The sequence below is a fragment of the Trichoderma camerunense genome (genome assembly GCF_050948025.1).
Source record: "Trichoderma camerunense strain CBS 138272 chromosome Unknown V8C40scaffold_9, whole genome shotgun sequence".
NCBI classification, from domain to species: domain Eukaryota; kingdom Fungi; phylum Ascomycota; class Sordariomycetes; order Hypocreales; family Hypocreaceae; genus Trichoderma; species Trichoderma camerunense.
Window position 1 is genome coordinate 1,457,290 of NW_028145361.1, and position 17,810 is coordinate 1,475,099.

General features: G+C 49.7%; 6 protein-coding genes across 6 annotated transcripts; 2 read left to right on the top strand and 4 right to left on the bottom strand.

Moving 5' to 3' along the window:
* Positions 1–338: 338 nt before the first annotated feature.
* V8C40DRAFT_227989 (Cupredoxin) lies at positions 339–2,924 on the top strand. Its single transcript, XM_083212298.1, has one exon. The coding sequence runs from the start codon at positions 760–762 to the stop codon at positions 2,605–2,607; it is 1,848 nt and encodes a 615-aa protein (XP_083073337.1). The 5' UTR covers positions 339–759; the 3' UTR covers positions 2,608–2,924.
* Positions 2,925–3,118: 194 nt separating this feature from the next.
* V8C40DRAFT_245977 (glutathione S-transferase) lies at positions 3,119–4,421 on the top strand. Its single transcript, XM_083216022.1, has 2 exons — positions 3,119–4,086; positions 4,140–4,421. The coding sequence occupies exons 1-2, from the start codon at positions 3,229–3,231 to the stop codon at positions 4,296–4,298; spliced, it is 1,017 nt and encodes a 338-aa protein (XP_083073338.1). The 5' UTR covers positions 3,119–3,228; the 3' UTR covers positions 4,299–4,421.
* On the bottom strand, positions 4,215–6,487 carry V8C40DRAFT_245979 (amidase signature domain-containing protein). Its single transcript, XM_083216023.1, has 5 exons — positions 6,013–6,487; positions 5,547–5,930; positions 5,420–5,487; positions 4,862–5,363; positions 4,215–4,807 (listed from the first exon to the last, which is right to left on the bottom strand). The coding sequence occupies exons 1-5, from the start codon at positions 6,295–6,297 to the stop codon at positions 4,409–4,411; spliced, it is 1,638 nt and encodes a 545-aa protein (XP_083073339.1). The 5' UTR covers positions 6,298–6,487; the 3' UTR covers positions 4,215–4,408.
* Positions 6,488–6,917: 430 nt separating this feature from the next.
* Positions 6,918–8,901, bottom strand: V8C40DRAFT_245981 (aldehyde dehydrogenase domain-containing protein). The gene is made up of 5 exons (XM_083216024.1): positions 8,639–8,901; positions 8,189–8,557; positions 7,739–8,132; positions 7,389–7,658; positions 6,918–7,324 (listed from the first exon to the last, which is right to left on the bottom strand). The coding sequence occupies exons 1-5, from the start codon at positions 8,758–8,760 to the stop codon at positions 6,989–6,991; spliced, it is 1,491 nt and encodes a 496-aa protein (XP_083073340.1). The 5' UTR covers positions 8,761–8,901; the 3' UTR covers positions 6,918–6,988.
* A 774-nt stretch (positions 8,902–9,675) lies between these two features.
* On the bottom strand, positions 9,676–12,242 carry V8C40DRAFT_245984 (general substrate transporter). Its single transcript, XM_083216025.1, has 7 exons — positions 11,675–12,242; positions 11,371–11,608; positions 11,249–11,311; positions 11,100–11,177; positions 10,210–11,043; positions 10,008–10,146; positions 9,676–9,948 (listed from the first exon to the last, which is right to left on the bottom strand). The coding sequence occupies exons 1-7, from the start codon at positions 11,880–11,882 to the stop codon at positions 9,808–9,810; spliced, it is 1,701 nt and encodes a 566-aa protein (XP_083073341.1). The 5' UTR covers positions 11,883–12,242; the 3' UTR covers positions 9,676–9,807.
* Positions 12,243–13,204: 962 nt separating this feature from the next.
* V8C40DRAFT_245991 (Zn(II)2Cys6 transcription factor) lies at positions 13,205–16,680 on the bottom strand. The gene is made up of 6 exons (XM_083216026.1): positions 16,026–16,680; positions 15,343–15,955; positions 15,199–15,279; positions 14,475–15,115; positions 14,174–14,401; positions 13,205–14,104 (listed from the first exon to the last, which is right to left on the bottom strand). Exons 1-6 carry the CDS (start codon positions 16,166–16,168, stop codon positions 13,423–13,425), a joined length of 2,388 nt encoding a protein of 795 aa, XP_083073342.1. The 5' UTR covers positions 16,169–16,680; the 3' UTR covers positions 13,205–13,422.
* Between the last annotated feature and the right edge of the window lie 1,130 nt (positions 16,681–17,810).

Consider the following 17,810-nt stretch of genomic DNA (forward strand, 5'->3'; position numbering starts at 1 on the left):
TACGAAGTAAACTGGTTAAGGTTGGGAAAATTTTATTCCCCGGCTGTCCCCAACCGACCTGAGCCGGAATCGCAAGGGCGACTTGTAATAGAAACTCGAATTGGCTCCCCGACGGATCATTTCGACACCGGTCGGAAGCAACCATTGAAACGGGGCTGAACATGGCTCAAGCCAAATCAGATGATCAGATATGATCAGATAACAAAATCGTCCAGTCAGAAGCTGTTGATGCATCTCCAGCTCCGGCGCTTCGGCTAAGACGGCACCGTGGCCCACCATCACCAACCGCCTTTTTGGGACGTTTGGGTTATCTGATCGTGGGCAAAATAATCTGATCAGGGAAAATGGCTCAACTACAGGGCCGAAACATAGTTATCTGATCACGCCAAACGGCAACTCGGCAGAGCTATTGAACGCCTCGGGGGGTTCGCTGTGAGTCTAAACGGGCCTTAATTCGTTTTCGGGTCGTGAGAACAAGGATCTGGTGCTGCGATGGTCGGCACAACTGCTGTAGAAATTTTCATCTAGCCTGCGGGGATTACTTAGTTTTTTTCTTCTTTTTCTCCGTTTCGTTGTCGTGGGTAGGGATTGATTATCTGATTGATTGGCAATTGACCTCGGAATGTGTTGGGGAGAAGAGAAGTTTGACCTAGTCTCTCTGGTGCCCTTGTGTCGGTGCCGAAATAGATATCAACCTTGACACACCCACACTTCACCTGAAGGTGACAGAGGAGAAGCCAAAGTCAAGTTGTGTCCAAGATGAAGCGCTTTTTGGTTCTGGCTCTCGCGGCCCTTGGCTGCCAGGCCAAGACTGTCACATACGACTTCAATGTCACCTGGGTCACGGCCAACCCTGATGGATTGGCGGAGCGCAAAGTTGTTGGAATCAACAACCAATGGCCGCTGCCTCTGATTGAGGTTGACAAGGGCGATCAGCTCGTCGTCAACATGCACAATGGCCTTGGAGACAGGCCGTGTTCGATCCACTGGCACGGCATGTTCCAAAACACCACAAACCACATGGACGGCGCTTCCATGGTCACGCAGTGCCCTGTGCCTCCTGGACAGAGCATGACTTACAACTTTACCGTAAACCAGAACGGCACCTACTGGTATCACTGCCACACAGACTACTGCTATCCGGATGGTTACCGCCAGGCGCTCATCGTGCACGACGAGCATGCGCCATTCAAGTTTGATGGAGAGTTTACAGTTACCTTGTCTGACTGGTACCACGAGATGGTTGATGGCATTTTGTCGGCAGAGTTCATGTCTGTGTACAACCCTACCGGCGCGGAACCTATTCCATCATCCTTCCTCTTCAACGATACCATGAACACCAGCCTCCCTGTCGAGCCGAACAAGACATATCTGATCCGACTCATCAACATCAGTGCCTTTGTTGCGCAGTACTTTTACATCGAAGGCCACACCTTTAAGATTGTGGAAATCGACGGTGTGTACACGGAGCCTACCGAGGCTGACACTCTCTACATTGCTGTCGCTCAGAGATATGCAATCCTCCTGACGACCAAGAACGAGACGACCACGAACTATCCTATTGTCACCGTGGCGGACTCTGCCCTGCTTGATGGTATCCCCGACGATCTTCAACTGAACAACACCAACTGGCTGGAGTACAACAAGAACGCCGACCACCCACAGGCCACAATCAATGTTACCGACGCCACGGAGCTCGTTCCCTTTGACGATATTACACTGGTTCCCGTGGACAAGATGGAGCTTCTCCCCGAGCCTGATTTGGAGATTAACGTGACGGTCATCATGAACAACCTGAACACTGGATTCAGCTACGCATTCCTGAACAACATCTCTTACACCAAGCCCAAGGTGCCATCTCTCCTCACCGCAATGTCGGCTGGAGATTTGGTGGCCAACAACGAGATCTACGGCGAATTCACGCACCCCATGGTTCTCAACCACAACGATGTCGTGCAGATCGTGGTAAACAACGCCGACGGTGGCTCGCACCCGTTCCATCTCCACGGCCACAACTTCCAGGTCATTGATCGTGCGCCGCCATATGGCGAGCACTTTTACGACTACTTGAACGGAGACCCTGTCTATTACGACCCAAGCAACCACACCGCGTTCCCCAAGATCCCGGCCCGCAGAGACGTGTTTGTGCTGCCGCCCCAGGGCTACTTTGTCATGCGTTTTGTTGCTGATAACCCCGGCGTCTGGCTCTTCCACTGCCACATCGATTGGCATCTTGCTTCTGGTCTGGCTATGATCCTGATTGAGGCTCCCCAGCAGATGCAGGAGCGCATCAAGATTCCCCAAGATCACCTTGATGTTTGCAAGGCCGCTGGAATTCTCACCAATGGAAACGCCGCGGCTGACACAGCAAACTTCCTCGATCTCAAGAACCAAGCTGCGCAGCCGGGCTGGATTCCCGATGGCTTCACTGCGCGAGGAATCGTTGCGCTTGTGTTTTCCATACTGTCCGCCATCATCGGAATCATCAGCATCGTGATTTACGGTCTGGCGGATGTGAAGAACAAGCAGGAAGACGAGACCGTGCCGGAGTCAGAGCAGGGCGAAGTTGCGGTGGAGGAGACTGTGGAAAACCCGCCCAAGTCCTGAGGGAGAGGGACATGAATTTTTTGATGATTGCATGTTGTTGGCTTAAGTTAGGTTTTGGTAAAATACCCCGTGTAATGGTGGTGGGAAGGAAAATACAAAATGGAGTTTGATGTTTCTTAATTGAGGCTCTTTTGCATAGTTTCAAATGTCATTTGGAATACTTTGTTCAACATGGTGGCTTTTGTCTTGATAATTTCGGGATATGCCGTGTTCATTATGTCATGTTGTTATGCCGTGTTGACGCTCATTAGACAATGCGAAGACATTTGATCGTTTGCAATGCTAGAGTATTCGCCACCACACTCCACAAACGCATATTCTCATGGAGACGTTTCTTCGAAAATTGCATCACTGCGAATGTCTCAGCAATTGTCAGCAAAGATGGAAATAGTAGCGTCAAATTGCCCCCACGACGCTGTCTTCGGATGCGGGGCCCGAACGGAAGATTCCATGTCGAGTCTATCGGATAGCATCCTTGGCTTCTCTGGATTATTAATGCCCTAGCCTCCAGGTGTATAGTAGCACACTGATATTTCCCTCCAATTTCCCTGCAGTTTTGGAGAGTATATCACATCAAAAACAACAGCATATTTGTTGTTTGACTCTGTTAAACTCGACAACATGGCTGTCGTACACGCAGGTCCCAACGACTCCTGGCATGGAGTTGTCAAGTCCGGTAGCCAGTTCCCTCCCGAAGCTGGCCGCTATCATCTCTACGTTGGGCTTTTTTGCCCATTCGCACATCGCGCGCTCCTAGTGAGATCCCTCAAACGATTGGAATCTCTCATCGATGTGTCGGTCGTGAAGCCGTATCCAAAGGGCGACGACAATGGATGGCCGGGTTGGCGATTTCCTGCCTCAAACGATGAATACGCGGGAGCGACAGTGGATAAATTGTTTCAATCCGAGTACATGCATGACGTCTACTTCAAATCAGATGCCGATTACAAAGGACGATACAGCGTCCCGGTCTTGTGGGATACGAAAACTGGGACCATTGTGAACAACGAAAGCGCCGAGTTGCTACGCTGGCTTCCAAATGCGTTTAACGATGTGCTGCCACAAGATGGACAAAAGTCTGAATTTGACCTCTATCCGACGCATTTGAGAAGTGAGATTGATGAAATTACTGAGTGGATGCAGAGGGATCTAAATTCGGGAGTTTACAAGGCCGGATTTGCAGAGACCCAGGAAGCTTACAATGAGGGCGTGGTGACTGTTTTCGCGGCCTTGAATCACCTCGAAAGCCTGATCCATCGCAACGGAGGACCATATATCCTAGGCAAATCCCTAACTGAATTGGACATCCGAGCGTATGCCACGATCATCAGATTCGATGCTGTCTATGTCCAGCACTTCAAATGCAACCTTGGAACGATTCGCGCGAATTACCCCGTTATTCACGAGTGGCTGAAGAATCTCTACTGGAACGTGAAGGGATTCAAAGAGACGACAGATTTTAAACACATCAAAGAAAACGTGAGTAAAACTTCAAACGAGCCAGAATAGCCTGAAAATTAACTTTGCGACAGTATACAAAGAGTCATGCAAAGATCAATCCGCTGGCAATTACTCCCTTGGGGCCGTTCCCTGACGTAGAGGAAGGTATTGACTTGGACTTTGCCCACCTTAAGCCGGGATCCGTGAGATATCCGATTGTGCTTGAGAGGCAGGCCGAATTATACGCTTAGATGGCATGTTTAAGGCAGATGAAGAATTTTAGGCATAATTCGGGGCTATAATACACCTTGCTCTTTTCTATATCTACAAATAGCATAATATATCAAACAAGGATATTAGATCATGGCCTTCCCATGGCACGCTCAATCTCTTTCAGTGCTGCGAGGACCTTTTCGTCGTACTGCCGTCTTCCAACAATCTGCAGACTCACCGGTGCATTGACATACTTCTCCGGGCTGTACATCTCATACACAAATCGGTCCTTTTCGTTCTTCGGCACGTAATTGGGGTCCTTGACATCCTTGACCTGATCGACAGTGGTGACGGGGAAGACAACAGCCGGGTAATCCAGGAGGTTCCATTGCGAAGTGTAGCCCCAGTACCGAGACTGCTCGTGGGGAGCAGCAGCGCCGAAGGATGGAGGACACAGAATAACGTCTACTTCTCTCTCGCCATTGGCTGCGGTGGCTGTCCAGGCCTTGGCGTATCTTGCTCGGTATGCATCTCGTCGAGCGCAAATCTTGACACAAAGTTAACTGCTATGATCTGAGCGATAGAGAGTGAAAGCACTTACATCCCAAAGTTCGGGTACAGTCATCTTCTTGACGCTAGGCTGCTCTTCAATAATGAACTTTGTCAATGGCAAAATGGGCTCCCCGGTTGAGTTCATCAGATTCATGACTTCTTCACCGCCATCAGGCCAGTAGAGCCCTGAGATAATGTCCCAGGCCTCATCATGGCCAAGTGACTCGCAATTCCAGTCAACCACCTCGTGGCCGGCCTTTCGGCAAGCGGCGGCAACTTCTTCCAACGCGCGTCTCATAGGAGGATGTAGCTGGACAACACCATCCCACCATTGGACGGCAATTTTAAGCGGCTTCGTGAAGGTGTACGGCGTCCACGGTTTGGCTGTAAGTGATGGGTCAAGACGCCACGGCTCGGCGGCAAGGGCAACCTTCATGAAGAGCTCGACGGCGTCACGCTCTACGGTCATCGGTCCTGGGGTGGAGAGGATTGTCTCCTTGCCAGCCATGTTGGCCTTTTGTCCGGCAACTGAAATGCGCTTGGAAGATGGCCTGGAAACAGGTTAACTCACACGGAACCAGTGATATGGTAGGGTTGCTTGACTTACTTGAAGCCATAGATGCCAACATGAGCTGATGGGCACCGAACACTGCCTCCGATATCGCCACCAACGCCCTGTGTGACTTATTAGTCTCATACTCGCAAAGACAAACATCGTCATTCGTATCACTTACAAGAATACTGCCACGAATACCAACCAAGGCAGATTCGCCACCAGAGCTACCACCGGGTGTCAGGTCCCGATTGTATGGGTTAACTGTCCGTCCATAGACATTGCTCTCAGTCTCCAAGTGCATAATAGTCTGCGGCTGAGTTGTTCTGGCGTAAAAGACACACCCTTCGCTGTACAGAATGTCGTAAAGCAGGTTAGAGGTATGCTCTGTCTCAACCCAAGCAGCGTAAGAGGCAGAGGTTTTAATGTCCTTGCCAACCATGCCATGGTGCTCCTTGGTTGAGATGGGGAGGCCAAAAAAGGCACCCTTGGGCTCCGGCAGGGAATCGAGGTGCTTTGCACGAGCGATGGCCTCATCCCACAACAGCTCAGTAAGGCAATTCGTCTACATTCGTTAGCATTTGTGTTCATTATGTGGTGGTTATGAAAGTAGTGCATGGTGTTGTGTGAGATATATGAGAACATACAGCAGCTTGGGCTAGCGCCGCTCTGCGTAAGAAGGCCCGCGTTACCTCCTCGACGGTAATCTTCTTTTCCCGGAGGATCTTGAGCAGTTCTGTAACGGAATACTTTTCGGTGATTTCGAGTTCTCGCGCGGTCAGCACGGACTTTGGCAGATCTTGTGAACTCAGGGGCAGGACATCCGGGATGCCCTCCAGCTTGGGCTCGACCTTGGCCAGGCCAGCATCGCGCCGGGCTCTGGCCAACGAGACTTTGTCTTGCCAAATTGTGATTTGCTGAGCGTCACCCATGATTTATTTCTTATGTAATAACCCTTGTTCAACCGTGCAAGTGTAAATTGAATACGTTGTGTATTGTGTATTATGTCTCTGATTAATGAGAAAGGAAAGATGGTTCATCAGCTGTGGCGACAAGAGGAACGTGGCCGGCTTATAACGGCCTCGGAACCAAATCATGGGAGATACCGGCCTCGCGACTCCGGGGAACGTCTTGCCCCAATTGGCAACCCAACCGCAGTGGGCTATTACCATATCTAATCGCTACCCCTCAGCCGTCAGGCAAAATGAGGGGTTGCGATGGGGAGGATGGAGAATGGCTGGGTCGGAGGTTGATAAGCTACTAGTAGAGCGGCCACCAACGAGCTGGAGGCGTGTGCCGAGCTAGAGAGCTAGAGAGAAGAGGCCGTCTCACGTGCTGGGATTTGCGAGTTATTGCCTGGATTCAGCCATTGTTTTGCATTCTATGGAGTATTATAGCGCGGGTAGAGGCGGGCGGGCAAGCGGGAAGCCATCATCACTCCGATATCGTTACTTACACGTGTAAGCGCAGTACCATTACTGAATACCTGTATTGTCACAGTTTGACTCGGTTGCTACAGAGATGTAGATATTTTAAATAAATAGAATTTTAATTGTGATTGTCAAAGAGTACTTTTTAATTTTCGTCTACTACTCCTGTAGACGCCCAATTTACATACAAGAATTACAACTCAGTTCCCAGATTTACGTGCACTGCCTTGGACTGCGTATATGCGTCCAACGCGTACTGACCCAGCTCCCTTCCAATGCCCGACGACTTGTAGCCTCCAAACGGAATGCCGAAATGTGAGTCGCCCGACGAATTGATGAAAACCATACCCGCCTGAATCTTGCGAGCAACCTTGTGTGCCTTTGTCACCTTTTGAGTAAACACCGCAGCTGCCAGGCCGTACGATGTATCGTTGGCCTTTTTAATGACTTCTGCCTCGGTGCTGAACTTGGAAATTGCAACAACCGGGCCAAAAATCTCCTCCTTGACAATCTTCATATCTTCAGTAGTCTAAGATTAAAAAATTGTTAGATATAATCCACGAAAAGAGAAAATCCGGGTGAGGGGTGCATACATCTGCAAAAACGGTGGGCTGGATAAAGTATCCTTTGTCGCCGTGCTTGGCACCGCCGTGGAGGACGCGAGCGCCAGACTTCTTGCCCTCATCGATGTAACCCAAGACCTTTTCAAATTGCGCCTTGGAAACTTGGGGGCCTTGGTAGGTATTCTCATTGAAAGGGTCGCCAATCTTTGTGGCGTTATCCTTGGTCTTTGCAGTGAATTTCTCGAGAAACTTGTCGTAAATGGTGTCTTGTACATAGATTCGAGATGTCGATGTGCACACCTGAGTATAGCCATTAGATCATGAAAGAGGGCTTTAAAAATGCAAGGTGCATCTGAATAAAACTCATTGGCAGAACTTACCTGGCCCATGTTATCCATGATTCCACTGTGACACCACTTCACAGCCTGGTCAAGGTCTGCGTCATCAAACACAATGCTAGGGCTCTTGCCGCCGCATTCCAGAGTAATGTTCTTCAGGTTGCTAGCAGCAGACTTCATGATGGACCTTCCAGTGGCTGTGCTGCCGGTGAAGGCAATCTTGTCCACGTCCATGTGCTCCGCAAGAGCCTTGCCAGAGATGTATCCAAGACCGGGAATAATGTTGACTACACCAGGAGGGAAGCCAGCCTCGGCAATGAGCTTACCAAAGTAGAGAGCCGAGAGAGGAGTTTGCTCTGCAGGCTTCAAGACAATGGTGTTTCCGCAAGCCAGAGCTGGTGCGACCTTCCATGCAAGCATCATGAACGGATAATTCCTGGCACTCAAGTTAGTCGCTCCAATACATCCGTCAAGTTTTGGAGAATCCCTTACCAGGGAATAATTTGACCACAGACACCGAGTGGTTCCTGGATGACATAGGCCAGCTTATTGGGTCCAGTCTCAATAGTCTTGCCAGTGATCTTGTCCGCGGCACCGGCATAGTACCGAAAGACGTTGTAGCTCTCCTCCAAATCTCCTCCATATGCGTCGGAGAATGACTTGCCGTTATCGAACGAATCGATACTTGCCAGGAGCTTCTGATCTCTCTTAATTAATTCGGCCAGCTTATATATCAAGGCGCCTCGCTCAACGGCCTCGAGCTCAGACCATTCTCCCTCAAAAGCGCGGCGGGCTGCGGCGACGGCTTTGTCTACGTCTTGCTCTGATGCGCCTTGTAAAGTAGCAATCTCCTCATCGTTGCTATTGGTCCAGTAAGCAAACTCGAATTGTTCACCTAATCACATGCAATTATGACACGGAAATGCGGCCGGAGTGCCTTACGTAGGGTTATAGACAGTAAATTTTTCGCCATTGGCGGGGACGTATTCATTGTCAATGAAGAGCCCTGTAGGCTGATCGTAGTTGAGCCCGTTGGGCAGAGACACTTTGAATGTAGAAGTCATTTTGTATAGGGTAATGTGTTATTGAGGGGAATGAAACGCAAACCGCGCGAAGGAAGCAGAGGCCGCTTTATATACAACCGCCTCAATGGCTTGCAAGACATTGATGTAATCTGACAGTCGTATTTCTAAGACATCCACCCCTCAAGGTACATAAATCGCCTCACGCGGGGAGCCGCACCCACAGTTTAATATTAGCTACACTATTTGTAGTTATTCGTGGAGGTTACACGCATCTAATCAGGGCAAACCAACAGTACTAGAAGAAAACTCTACTGCTAGTGATTACGTGTTATGCCCGGCGGTGCATTCCGTAACGGATCTCAAGATCTTCTTCAGCCCTACAAAATGATCACTTGCTATGGTCCAAAGATGCTCCAACCGTGCAATCCCAAACCATCAAGGTCGAAGTATCTTGAGTGACACAAGTATCTCATCACCGAGGTACAGCGTATTTGCGATGCCAAACTCGAATTATGGAGCACGAGTTATAGATCGCTGATAAGAAGGCTTGTCTGTCTTGGAGTGGAGTGTGGAGTCTTCCCCTCACGGTCAGCCGAACGTGGCGGGGAAGATGCTATTGAGAAACAATTCCGTCAAGATTTCTTCTCGCAGCTTACCAAAGGCAGTAAAGCCCTTATCGAGCTTGAGCCCCGTATGAACTTTAGCAGCCGTTCCGAGCTTAGCTTCCACCACAGACAGATAGCACCGGTATATATATCTCGCTTCATCCCGAGTTTATCACGTTTTCACGACGGCATATCAAGAAACCCCACTTGACAGCGTTAACAGCGTCAACAGCGGCGATTGCTATGATTTGAGAGATTTGAGAGAAGCATAGGGGTGTGGCTTTATCTTAGACGTAAAGATGCGGCCCGAGAAATAGTATAAGGGTCACGGATCCCTCCTGATTATTTTGTTTGGTACCTATCTTCAAGCACTCCTACGTGTGATTGAGACATTAATATAATGTGCATTGCAAATTGATACACCGCCCCGTTATTAACTATCAATCTTTGTTCCTAATACATTAAGAATTTGACAAGCACTCTAGGCCTTCTCAGCCTCCACAGTCACAATCTCATCGGGATTCGAGCGGTAAACCATGGCGGTAAGACCAATCTCGTTGTTAATCTCCTCCATGCGCTCAAAGTCTGCACGTGCGGCACCTTCGCTGCCAAAGACAATGTCCTAGTAAAAGTCAGTACAACTTTCATGCGACAGATGGTTTCATTTGGGTGTGCCCTTACCATTTCCTCCAGAGTAAGACGCTTGGTCTCTGGGACGAAGAAGTAGACAAAAGCGGCACCAAGGTACGTAAGTACTCCGAATAGAATATAAGTACCATAAGTGATGCCTTGCAACATATCGGGAGTAACCTGTCCAATGCTGTGGAGAGTAGATTGTTAGAAATCGAGGCCGCCATGAACCCGTAGTTTGTAATCGACTTACATAAAATTGTTCATCCAGTTGCTGGATGCTCCCAGGGAAACACCATAAGGTCGAGAGCTCAATGGCCAGATTTCGGCGACAATAATCCAGGCGCAAGGTCCCCAACTGTAACCGAAGTGGACAACGAACAGCCAGACCATGGCAACGGCTGCCCAACCAGCGGCCTTGTGCTCGGGCCAGCTGTCAGAGTTCTTGGCGAAGAGGACGGCGATGATAATGTGGCAAGTAGCCATACCAATGGCACCGACAATGAGGACAGGCTTTCGTCCAATTCGGTCAATCCACAGCACGGCGGGGGCAGTAGCGACAAACATGACGATACCGACGACACCAGTGGCCAGCAGAGAAACGGTGTTGTCGGTCTGACCTAGCTGCTGGAAGATTGTGGGGGCGTAGTAGAGCACAGCGTTGATTCCTGTCCACTGTTGGAAGAACATGGTAACACCGGCAACCATGCAGCGCTTCAACATGCTCTTCTTAGTGAAGAGAGACTTGATGGCAACAAACTGAAGCTTGAAGTTGTTCCAGACGGTTTGCTCGCGGAGGTGGGGGAACTGCTCGGCAATGCTTCGCTTTTCAAACAGGGACTGGGCCTTGATTTCAAGGAACTCCAGCTCGACGAGCTCGTGGTCGATGGGAAGGCCTCGGAGAGTAGATAGGATCTTCTTGGCTTCCTCTTCGCGGTTGTGGTGGATGAGCCAACGGGGCGAGAAGGGCATGAAGATCATGCCTCCCAGGAGACAGAGACAGGGGAAGATCTGAAGGCAGACGGGCACAAGCCAGGCGGCCTCGCTCTGGTGGCCGAGGGAGGTGCCGCCGATGTAGTTGGTGCCGCTGAAATCATGTTAGTATTGTTACAGACGAGATTTGTGCTGTTATTGAAAACATACTAGTCAATCCAGAAGGAAACCATGATACCGAAGCAAATGGCAAACTGCTGGAGGGCGACAAGAGCACCTCGGACCTCACTATTTCATTGTTAGTTGTCTTTCTTCAAAATTTTTTCATATCTCTTGTCAGGGAATGAATTAAGACGTACGGAGGAGCCACTTCAGAGTTGTAGATGGGCACAATCATGGACAAACTTCCAACACCGATACCGCTGTTATCATAGTTAGTATCAAATGACCACTGGTATTATTTCAAAATGTGAAAACGTACGTGACGAATCGACCTCCAAGAATGGCACTGGGACCAGCATCAATGGCGCAGGCCTGGACAACAACACCGATAATGAAAATGCAGCAGGCAACAATAATTCCGTATTTACGAGAGATTGTCTCGGCAAGGAAACCAGAGAACAGGGTTCCAAACCAGGCACCGAGTTCGAGAATGGCCGTCAGCCAACCCTTCTTGGTCTGGCTGGCATTGGGGTCAAAAGGATCGTATTCTCCCATGTCTAATGCCACAAGTCAGTCGCATATTCCAGCATTTCCCCTCTCTCATGTTATGCTATTTTACTTACGCTGTTTGAATGATGGCATGGCAAGAACACCAGAGAACATGCCCTGGTTGTAACCATAGAGAACGCCACCAATACAGGCAAAGGCAGCCAGACTGAAGACGCGAAAGTTTTTGAAAAGAGCACGCGCTCCAGAGGAGCCCATGAGGGCCTGGCGACGATTCAGCGCCGCATCATAGATGGCGGCACCAGAGTCGGTGGCGACGCCCATTGTGAAGACGAGAGGCTGAGACTGATTGCCTGTCTTTTCTTACAATGTGCAAAGAAAGATTTGGTGACACCGATCTAAGATGGGAAGAAGTGAAGAAAGGAAGATGAGAGGAGGAGAAGGAGGAGGAGGAGAAAATCAGACTCCAAATCGAGCTCTGTCACATTTCCTGCAATACGACCCTGGGAAACAGAGGGTCGATTACTACTATATAAGTGATTTGTCTCCAGACACACTCCTTGTCTCGTTTCCATGTACCCGACGGCAAGGTCATCTCCAACAAAGCTGCACTTGGGATAATTCATCCAAGAACGCTGTCGGCGCTACGGCAAGGAGCGTCTTCTGCCCATTTAGCCTAAATAGCCGCCAGTCTTTAAATCTTCCGTAGCTCGCGAGTGGCTCACCCGAGCTTGGGGTACCGGCCAACTGACAGGGGCTCTGGTCCTAAAGGATCGAAGAAACTGTGTGCAGAGTTTGTTAACGGTCCGATTTTAGTGGCCGTTGCTACGTGAGTGGCGCGCTGCCCCAGATTACCCCCAGGCTGGAGAGAAGTTGGAGGTTGTGTCCGTGTCATCAGGACAACTGACGAGGACGAGGAGAACGATGAAGGCTGTGAAATATTTTGATTACAGCAGTGAAGAATGTTTCTTTCACTCTCTCCACCAGACAAGGGGCGAGAACATCCATCTGGGTCTCTTGGTGGAGGTATGAGTTCCCCAAGACAAATTTACGGATATACGCGCATTGAGAAATCAAGGCTGGTAGCTTCACTCTCCACGCCGCCTGCTAAACCCACGATTCACACACTTCCCCAGCAGTGGAGCTCGAGCTGTTCTGATGAGGCGAATGAGATGCTCCAGCACGGGCAATATTTCCCCACAAACCCACACTCCGCGAATGGGGAAGCCTTGTCTCTCCAAGGATCTCATTTGCTCACTCCAACTACCCACGAGGCGGCTATATTAACCGGCAGTATGGAGAAGGCCTGGAGTATCCAATACGGGATCAGCCGCTAAGACTGCCCTCAGAGTCATCTGCTCCGGCTTGGATATTCCGGGCTGCCTCAAATCGTTCCCCTGCTGTTTTGTAAATATCCACGTTTTCACTGCATCCTCGGTGAAAGGCTCTCCGGCTAAATGCAAACACCCCCCATCTGGGCAAGGGTGGCATGATTCGTGGGCAGTCTACGGCACATTGGATCGGTTTAGCTTTGCTTGAGAGCTGGATCGCGGTGAAAGAGATTTTTTGGGGATATTATCAGGCAATTCGGCACGAAAATAACTTCGGCGTCAAGTCACTTGGGGGCGAACTATTTCGTAAATGTGAGCTGGGCCACGATAATTGGTAGAGCACAAGATCAAAAGACCATCAGCCTAGTGTCAAGCTATTTTTGAAGAACTTTTTTTTTCCCTTTCGACTCCTTTTTTTAACTCGCCGAACCGATATTTGCCATGCCGTCTCCGAAAATAATAATAAAAAAATTCATCTCACATGCCAGTCAAGATAGCGGAGCTGAAAACCACGGCTGGCCACCGCTTCATTGTTAGGCCGTCTCTCCCAACAGCCATGCATCCATCTCCCACTCCATCTGTTGGTTCATAAATGTCAGAGGTTCTAGAGCGAAAGACGGGTCGGTGCCTAATGCGCCATCTCCGCCTAACAGCTCGTCAATGTCTAAGACCGAGTCATCCATATCGACTATTGCCTCAGCTTTGGGTTCCGGGAAGTTTACATCCCAAGTGTCCTGTGGCGGAGATGCTAGGAAAGGCTCTGCTGGCTGCACGAAAGCTGACTTCGATGCGTCTGCGTTTACAGTTGCAGCGGGAGCAGCATCAGATGCCGAGGGAGCCGTCTTGGTCCGGAGCAAGTCTTCTTTCAATTCTACGAACTGGATCTTGTCTACCATTGTGGCGTTGCTTAGGTTCAGGTCCAGGTTCAGGAAGAGTCGCAGGTACTCGATCGGGTTGTGGTCAATGAGATCGATGCACTCTGTTATTTGAGATGCATTTCCGGACATGATACGCGCCTGGGCTTGATCTGTCAGTCGACGAATGGTCATGCAAACCGCATCGATTCCGTCAAGTCGCTGGTGACATTGCTTGATCAGGCTGATGAGGGAATGAAGCTGTTGTCGATGCATGGCAGCTCGCGGATTTGCAACGCCTCGAGACATGATCTTGGCATTGACAATTTGCACCATCAAGGGCATGGCCACGAATGCAACCCTGGATAAGCGGAACAAGTTAGCAGTGAGCACAGATGCAACCAGACCAAAGGGGAGATTGGAATCTTACACGCTGACGGGCAGATATTGTGCCAACCCCAGTCGTACAGGATTCGTGAGGTGTTTAATGATGTTGTTGACAGCATCTCGAACCTCGTCGCTTTTACCTGCCAACTTGAGGCACGGCCCGTCTCCGTTCCCACCTCCCTCTCCGTCTGCGTTTGCGTTTGCGTTTTCGTTTTCTGCGTCACGAGCTGCATAAAATATCTCTTGATGGAGAATTGCCAGTTTTGCGGCGCTATATACATGATGCTGTCAGTTCTCGTAGAACTTACACGGGGGATATCGATGGATCTGATATCGGCACTCACAAATAATACGTAAACATTAGGTTAGTTTGGATGATGAGGAAATGCGGCTGGATCCCTGGCTCGTCTGTATCGTCTGGGAACTGCCGTTTGGCCTCATCGTACCACTCGTCCAGCTGAGCCGTACAATCTGCCATCGCCTTATGATGATCGGCTATGCTCGTCTCGCTCTCGAGCCCATCCTCCGAGGTAGAGCATATTCGCAGCAAGTCCGTGACAGCAACGCAGAGCTTTGATATCTGTATAAAGATGTCGAAGAAGCGCCTCTTCGACTCGACCTTGTAGACGCGGGAGCGGTGAATCTCGTTTTCAAAGTCTTCGAGGACCAGTGGTGGATATTTCTCTTGGATGCGCAGCGTTCTGCGAAGACCCAGAGCGAGGATGCGATCGCGAATGTAGCAGCACCACCAGAGACGCCGAAGAGATATCCTCGTCTGTGGTGGGATCGCGCTTTGCTTGATTCGGCCGGCGTTGGACGTAAGATGATGCGCTCGAAGTGATTTTGCGTGCCGGATGGCGATGCTGACCCATGTGCTGTTCGATTTTGCAGGCCCTGGTCTTAGTCCTGCTGGCCAAAACGTGAATAGTAACGCAGCTTGGCCGAGAGAGATGGGGTCTGATTCAATTTCGAAATCGTATAAAATCTGTTGCGTGCAAACATGGTAATTTTGTTCTTAGCAATCTTGATTTGCTGGAAGACTATTATTATGAAAATGAGGCTGCAAACCTTTGCTTTCTTGTAGAATGCTGCGGTGGCTGATCGGGGGCAGTCAAACCCAGTTGCTTCCGCAATCGCTCCAGGAATAAACTATCGTGGCAGTGTTAGTTAGATTACCCTTGACCGGGAAGACAATTTGGAATCTAGGCTCACAGCACAGGCGGCAAATATCATTGCTTGAAACACAAGAAGCGAAATCTTCTCTCCGTTGGCACATGAGAATGAGTCCCAAAAGTCTCCCTCCTCGATGAGTGGCACGATGGGGTGAACATGGAGAAAGTACATGCGAACAAACTCATTAAGAATCGGCATAGGTGGAAGGTCAAAGCATCCATTAAGCTGCATGTACTTGATATCCAGCTCAGACAAGTGACCCAATTCGGGTCTTCTGATGAACGGCAGAGTGTCATGGGTGCTGGATCCTATCTTGTTAATGGACGGCGGAGTTTGCTGTGTGAATGCATTATGAGTGTTGGCCCTATCTCTGGCTTGGCTATTCTTGTGTAGATTTGAGATTGTGTTTGCTGTTCTGGGAGAAAATCCTTCGAGACTGATGCATGTGCTTTCATTTGCCCTAATGTCGTCCTGCGGGGAGTCAAAGCCGCTGATTGATAATCCCTTCAGGTTAGGTGGTGCAAGTCCGCTCAATCGCCTGGCCCATTGATCTATACTGTCTATGCCAGATGGGTTATCATCTGCCAATCTTGCTGATATACCGTCAGACACCGACCCTCCGTCATGGCGGAGTTTAGAGTCCGACAATGATCTTTGGTTGCCTCCAAGGTTAGCCGACTTTTGCTTTCCTGTAGAAATAACAATGACTGCTGCTCGCATACCGTTTTGATTTGCGCTCCTGGACTGCGCACAGCTGGTGGTCGAGCTGACAATTCAAGCAAGGAACTCCGCGAAGTGTCACGTCGCACCGGACTTTTCTCTGGCGGCAGTGGAGGCAAGCCTTGCTTGCGCGTCGTCGCGGCATTGTGATGGTCAAGCAAAATATGAAGATGAAGCAACAGCGGTACGTGTAGTGGAAATAGAGAGAAAAAAACGGGAACCGTTGATTACATGAAGAAGGAATTGAGCATGGTGAACAGGAGAAAATGTCCGCCGCCACGTGGATCGTCACCCTTTTTTTCACTAGCTATTGTTCGTCATCACTGTAGCGAGGGACCTTCACTTGCTAATCCACTCTTCCCCAGAAAATGAAGGCGGGCCTGTTCTTCCCTCCGCCTCCGGTCTCCCTCCCCGCAAAATACGCGGATCTCGGGACTTTGGGCAACACTCCATTATACTCCGCAACATCCCGCTGGCTCCGACTTAGCGCTCAAAGGCTGAGGATGAAGAGCCTACATAGTCCAATATCAAGATGAGCTAAAATCTTGTTAAGCTGCCAGTCAAAATAACGGCTGACCCAGCCAAGACGAATCAGGACAAGGTTGCCTGTTTTGGCTCAAAACGCGGTTGGGAAATAGAGTCCGGCTTCGTTTGCATGGTAAGCACGCATGGACTCTCCGCGGGGTCACATCCTTAGCTCAACGATAGCTCTGGAGAAGGCTCAAGAACTGACTCAGCTTGAAGTAAGGCTTGATGCTTAATAATGTTTCCGGCAGTTACAGGGTCCTTTGAGTTTATCTTGGCGTCTGGGGCACCTCATCAAGTCAACTTGGTTGATAGGCATTCTACTGTTGAGTTGTCTACCTAGGTAGGTTGGTAGGACGATATCACCGCTCACTCAGCACTCGCATCCCACCCGAGTAAATTCCTACCGTCATAATGACTGACAGTGAGACAGCATCGTCATGTCTTACCACCGGTTACCGCGGACCCGATCATGCCGCATTGATGTTGTAAAAGCTGTGGATTGTTGTATAATGCCTCTTGGGACCCGAATGTTACGGAGGAACCGTCTCTTTTTCGTGCTTCTATGCCTCAATCAACTATGTGGATACTCCTCGGCGCCACCCCCATCCAGTCCGCGGGAGCTCATCAGTAGCCATGGAACAGGGCACCTTAGGACTTTCATAGTTGTTTTAGTTAAGTCTCCGGAGTAATGGTAAGCGGTTTGGAAAACAACAGGGACTGCAAAGTGAATACGAGTATGTGCATACTCTAAGAGAGTATGGCCATTATTCTGTACAAGTTGATTGTGGCGGGTATGTGCAGATTGTCTGTTTCTGTACAGAGTACGGAGTATGCTAATCAATTTTCCATTTTCTCTCCCTTTACACTAATACACGCCCCTTGAATGGCTTCGAGATCGAAGTCCGTGGGGGTCCGGCTCGCATTCGCATATAAGTGTGGCGAAGTGTGGCAAAGCTGTGACTGGTCGCGTGAAGGGTCTGGTGTCGGACATACTCCGTGAAATCTTCTCTACTCGGTAATTAGAACGATGATGGAAGCAAAAAGGACTAGAATTGGTTTTGCCGTTCCTTATCTTGCCGCGCTCGCCGCTTATCGGCATCCGAAACCAATGCCGGCTCACGAGAAGTTGAGCTACTCTCCACCCCTGTGCGTTTTCAAGAATAAAAGTCGGTATGACTATGACGGTGGTAGCATCGAAATAGTACGAGCAGTAACAGGAAAAAGAGATCCACCAAATTTCAATTTGGAATTCCCTCAAT

What these genes read in the sequence shown, in the direction of transcription:
- V8C40DRAFT_227989 (XM_083212298.1), top strand. Translation starts at nt 760, where the DNA reads ATGAAGCGCTTTTTGGTTCTGGCTCTCGCGGCCCTTGGCTGCCAGGCC.
- V8C40DRAFT_245977 (XM_083216022.1), top strand. Translation starts at nt 3,229, where the DNA reads ATGGCTGTCGTACACGCAGGTCCCAACGACTCCTGGCATGGAGTTGTC. An exon ending in TTAAACACATCAAAGAAAAC is followed by an intron (nt 4,087 to 4,139) that starts GTGAGTAAAACT and finishes ACTTTGCGACAG; the next exon opens with TATACAAAGAGTCATGCAAA.
- V8C40DRAFT_245979 (XM_083216023.1), bottom strand. Translation starts at nt 6,297, where the DNA reads ATGGGTGACGCTCAGCAAATCACAATTTGGCAAGACAAAGTCTCGTTG. An exon ending in CGGCGCTAGCCCAAGCTGCT is followed by an intron (nt 5,931 to 6,012) that starts GTATGTTCTCAT and finishes TAACGAATGTAG; the next exon opens with ACGAATTGCCTTACTGAGCT. An exon ending in CTGTACCCGAACTTTGGGAT is followed by an intron (nt 4,808 to 4,861) that starts GTAAGTGCTTTC and finishes CTTTGTGTCAAG; the next exon opens with ATTTGCGCTCGACGAGATGC.
- V8C40DRAFT_245981 (XM_083216024.1), bottom strand. Translation starts at nt 8,760, where the DNA reads ATGACTTCTACATTCAAAGTGTCTCTGCCCAACGGGCTCAACTACGAT. An exon ending in TCATGGATAACATGGGCCAG is followed by an intron (nt 7,659 to 7,738) that starts GTAAGTTCTGCC and finishes GGCTATACTCAG; the next exon opens with GTGTGCACATCGACATCTCG. An exon ending in AGCCCACCGTTTTTGCAGAT is followed by an intron (nt 7,325 to 7,388) that starts GTATGCACCCCT and finishes TTTTAATCTTAG; the next exon opens with ACTACTGAAGATATGAAGAT.
- V8C40DRAFT_245984 (XM_083216025.1), bottom strand. Translation starts at nt 11,882, where the DNA reads ATGGGCGTCGCCACCGACTCTGGTGCCGCCATCTATGATGCGGCGCTG. An exon ending in CATGCCATCATTCAAACAGC is followed by an intron (nt 11,609 to 11,674) that starts GTAAGTAAAATA and finishes TTGTGGCATTAG; the next exon opens with ACATGGGAGAATACGATCCT. An exon ending in AACTGGATGAACAATTTTAT is followed by an intron (nt 10,147 to 10,209) that starts GTAAGTCGATTA and finishes TACTCTCCACAG; the next exon opens with CATTGGACAGGTTACTCCCG.
- V8C40DRAFT_245991 (XM_083216026.1), bottom strand. Translation starts at nt 16,168, where the DNA reads ATGCCGCGACGACGCGCAAGCAAGGCTTGCCTCCACTGCCGCCAGAGA. An exon ending in CAGGAGCGCAAATCAAAACG is followed by an intron (nt 15,956 to 16,025) that starts GTATGCGAGCAG and finishes AGGCAACCAAAG; the next exon opens with ATCATTGTCGGACTCTAAAC. An exon ending in TGATATTTGCCGCCTGTGCT is followed by an intron (nt 15,280 to 15,342) that starts GTGAGCCTAGAT and finishes CTGCCACGATAG; the next exon opens with TTTATTCCTGGAGCGATTGC.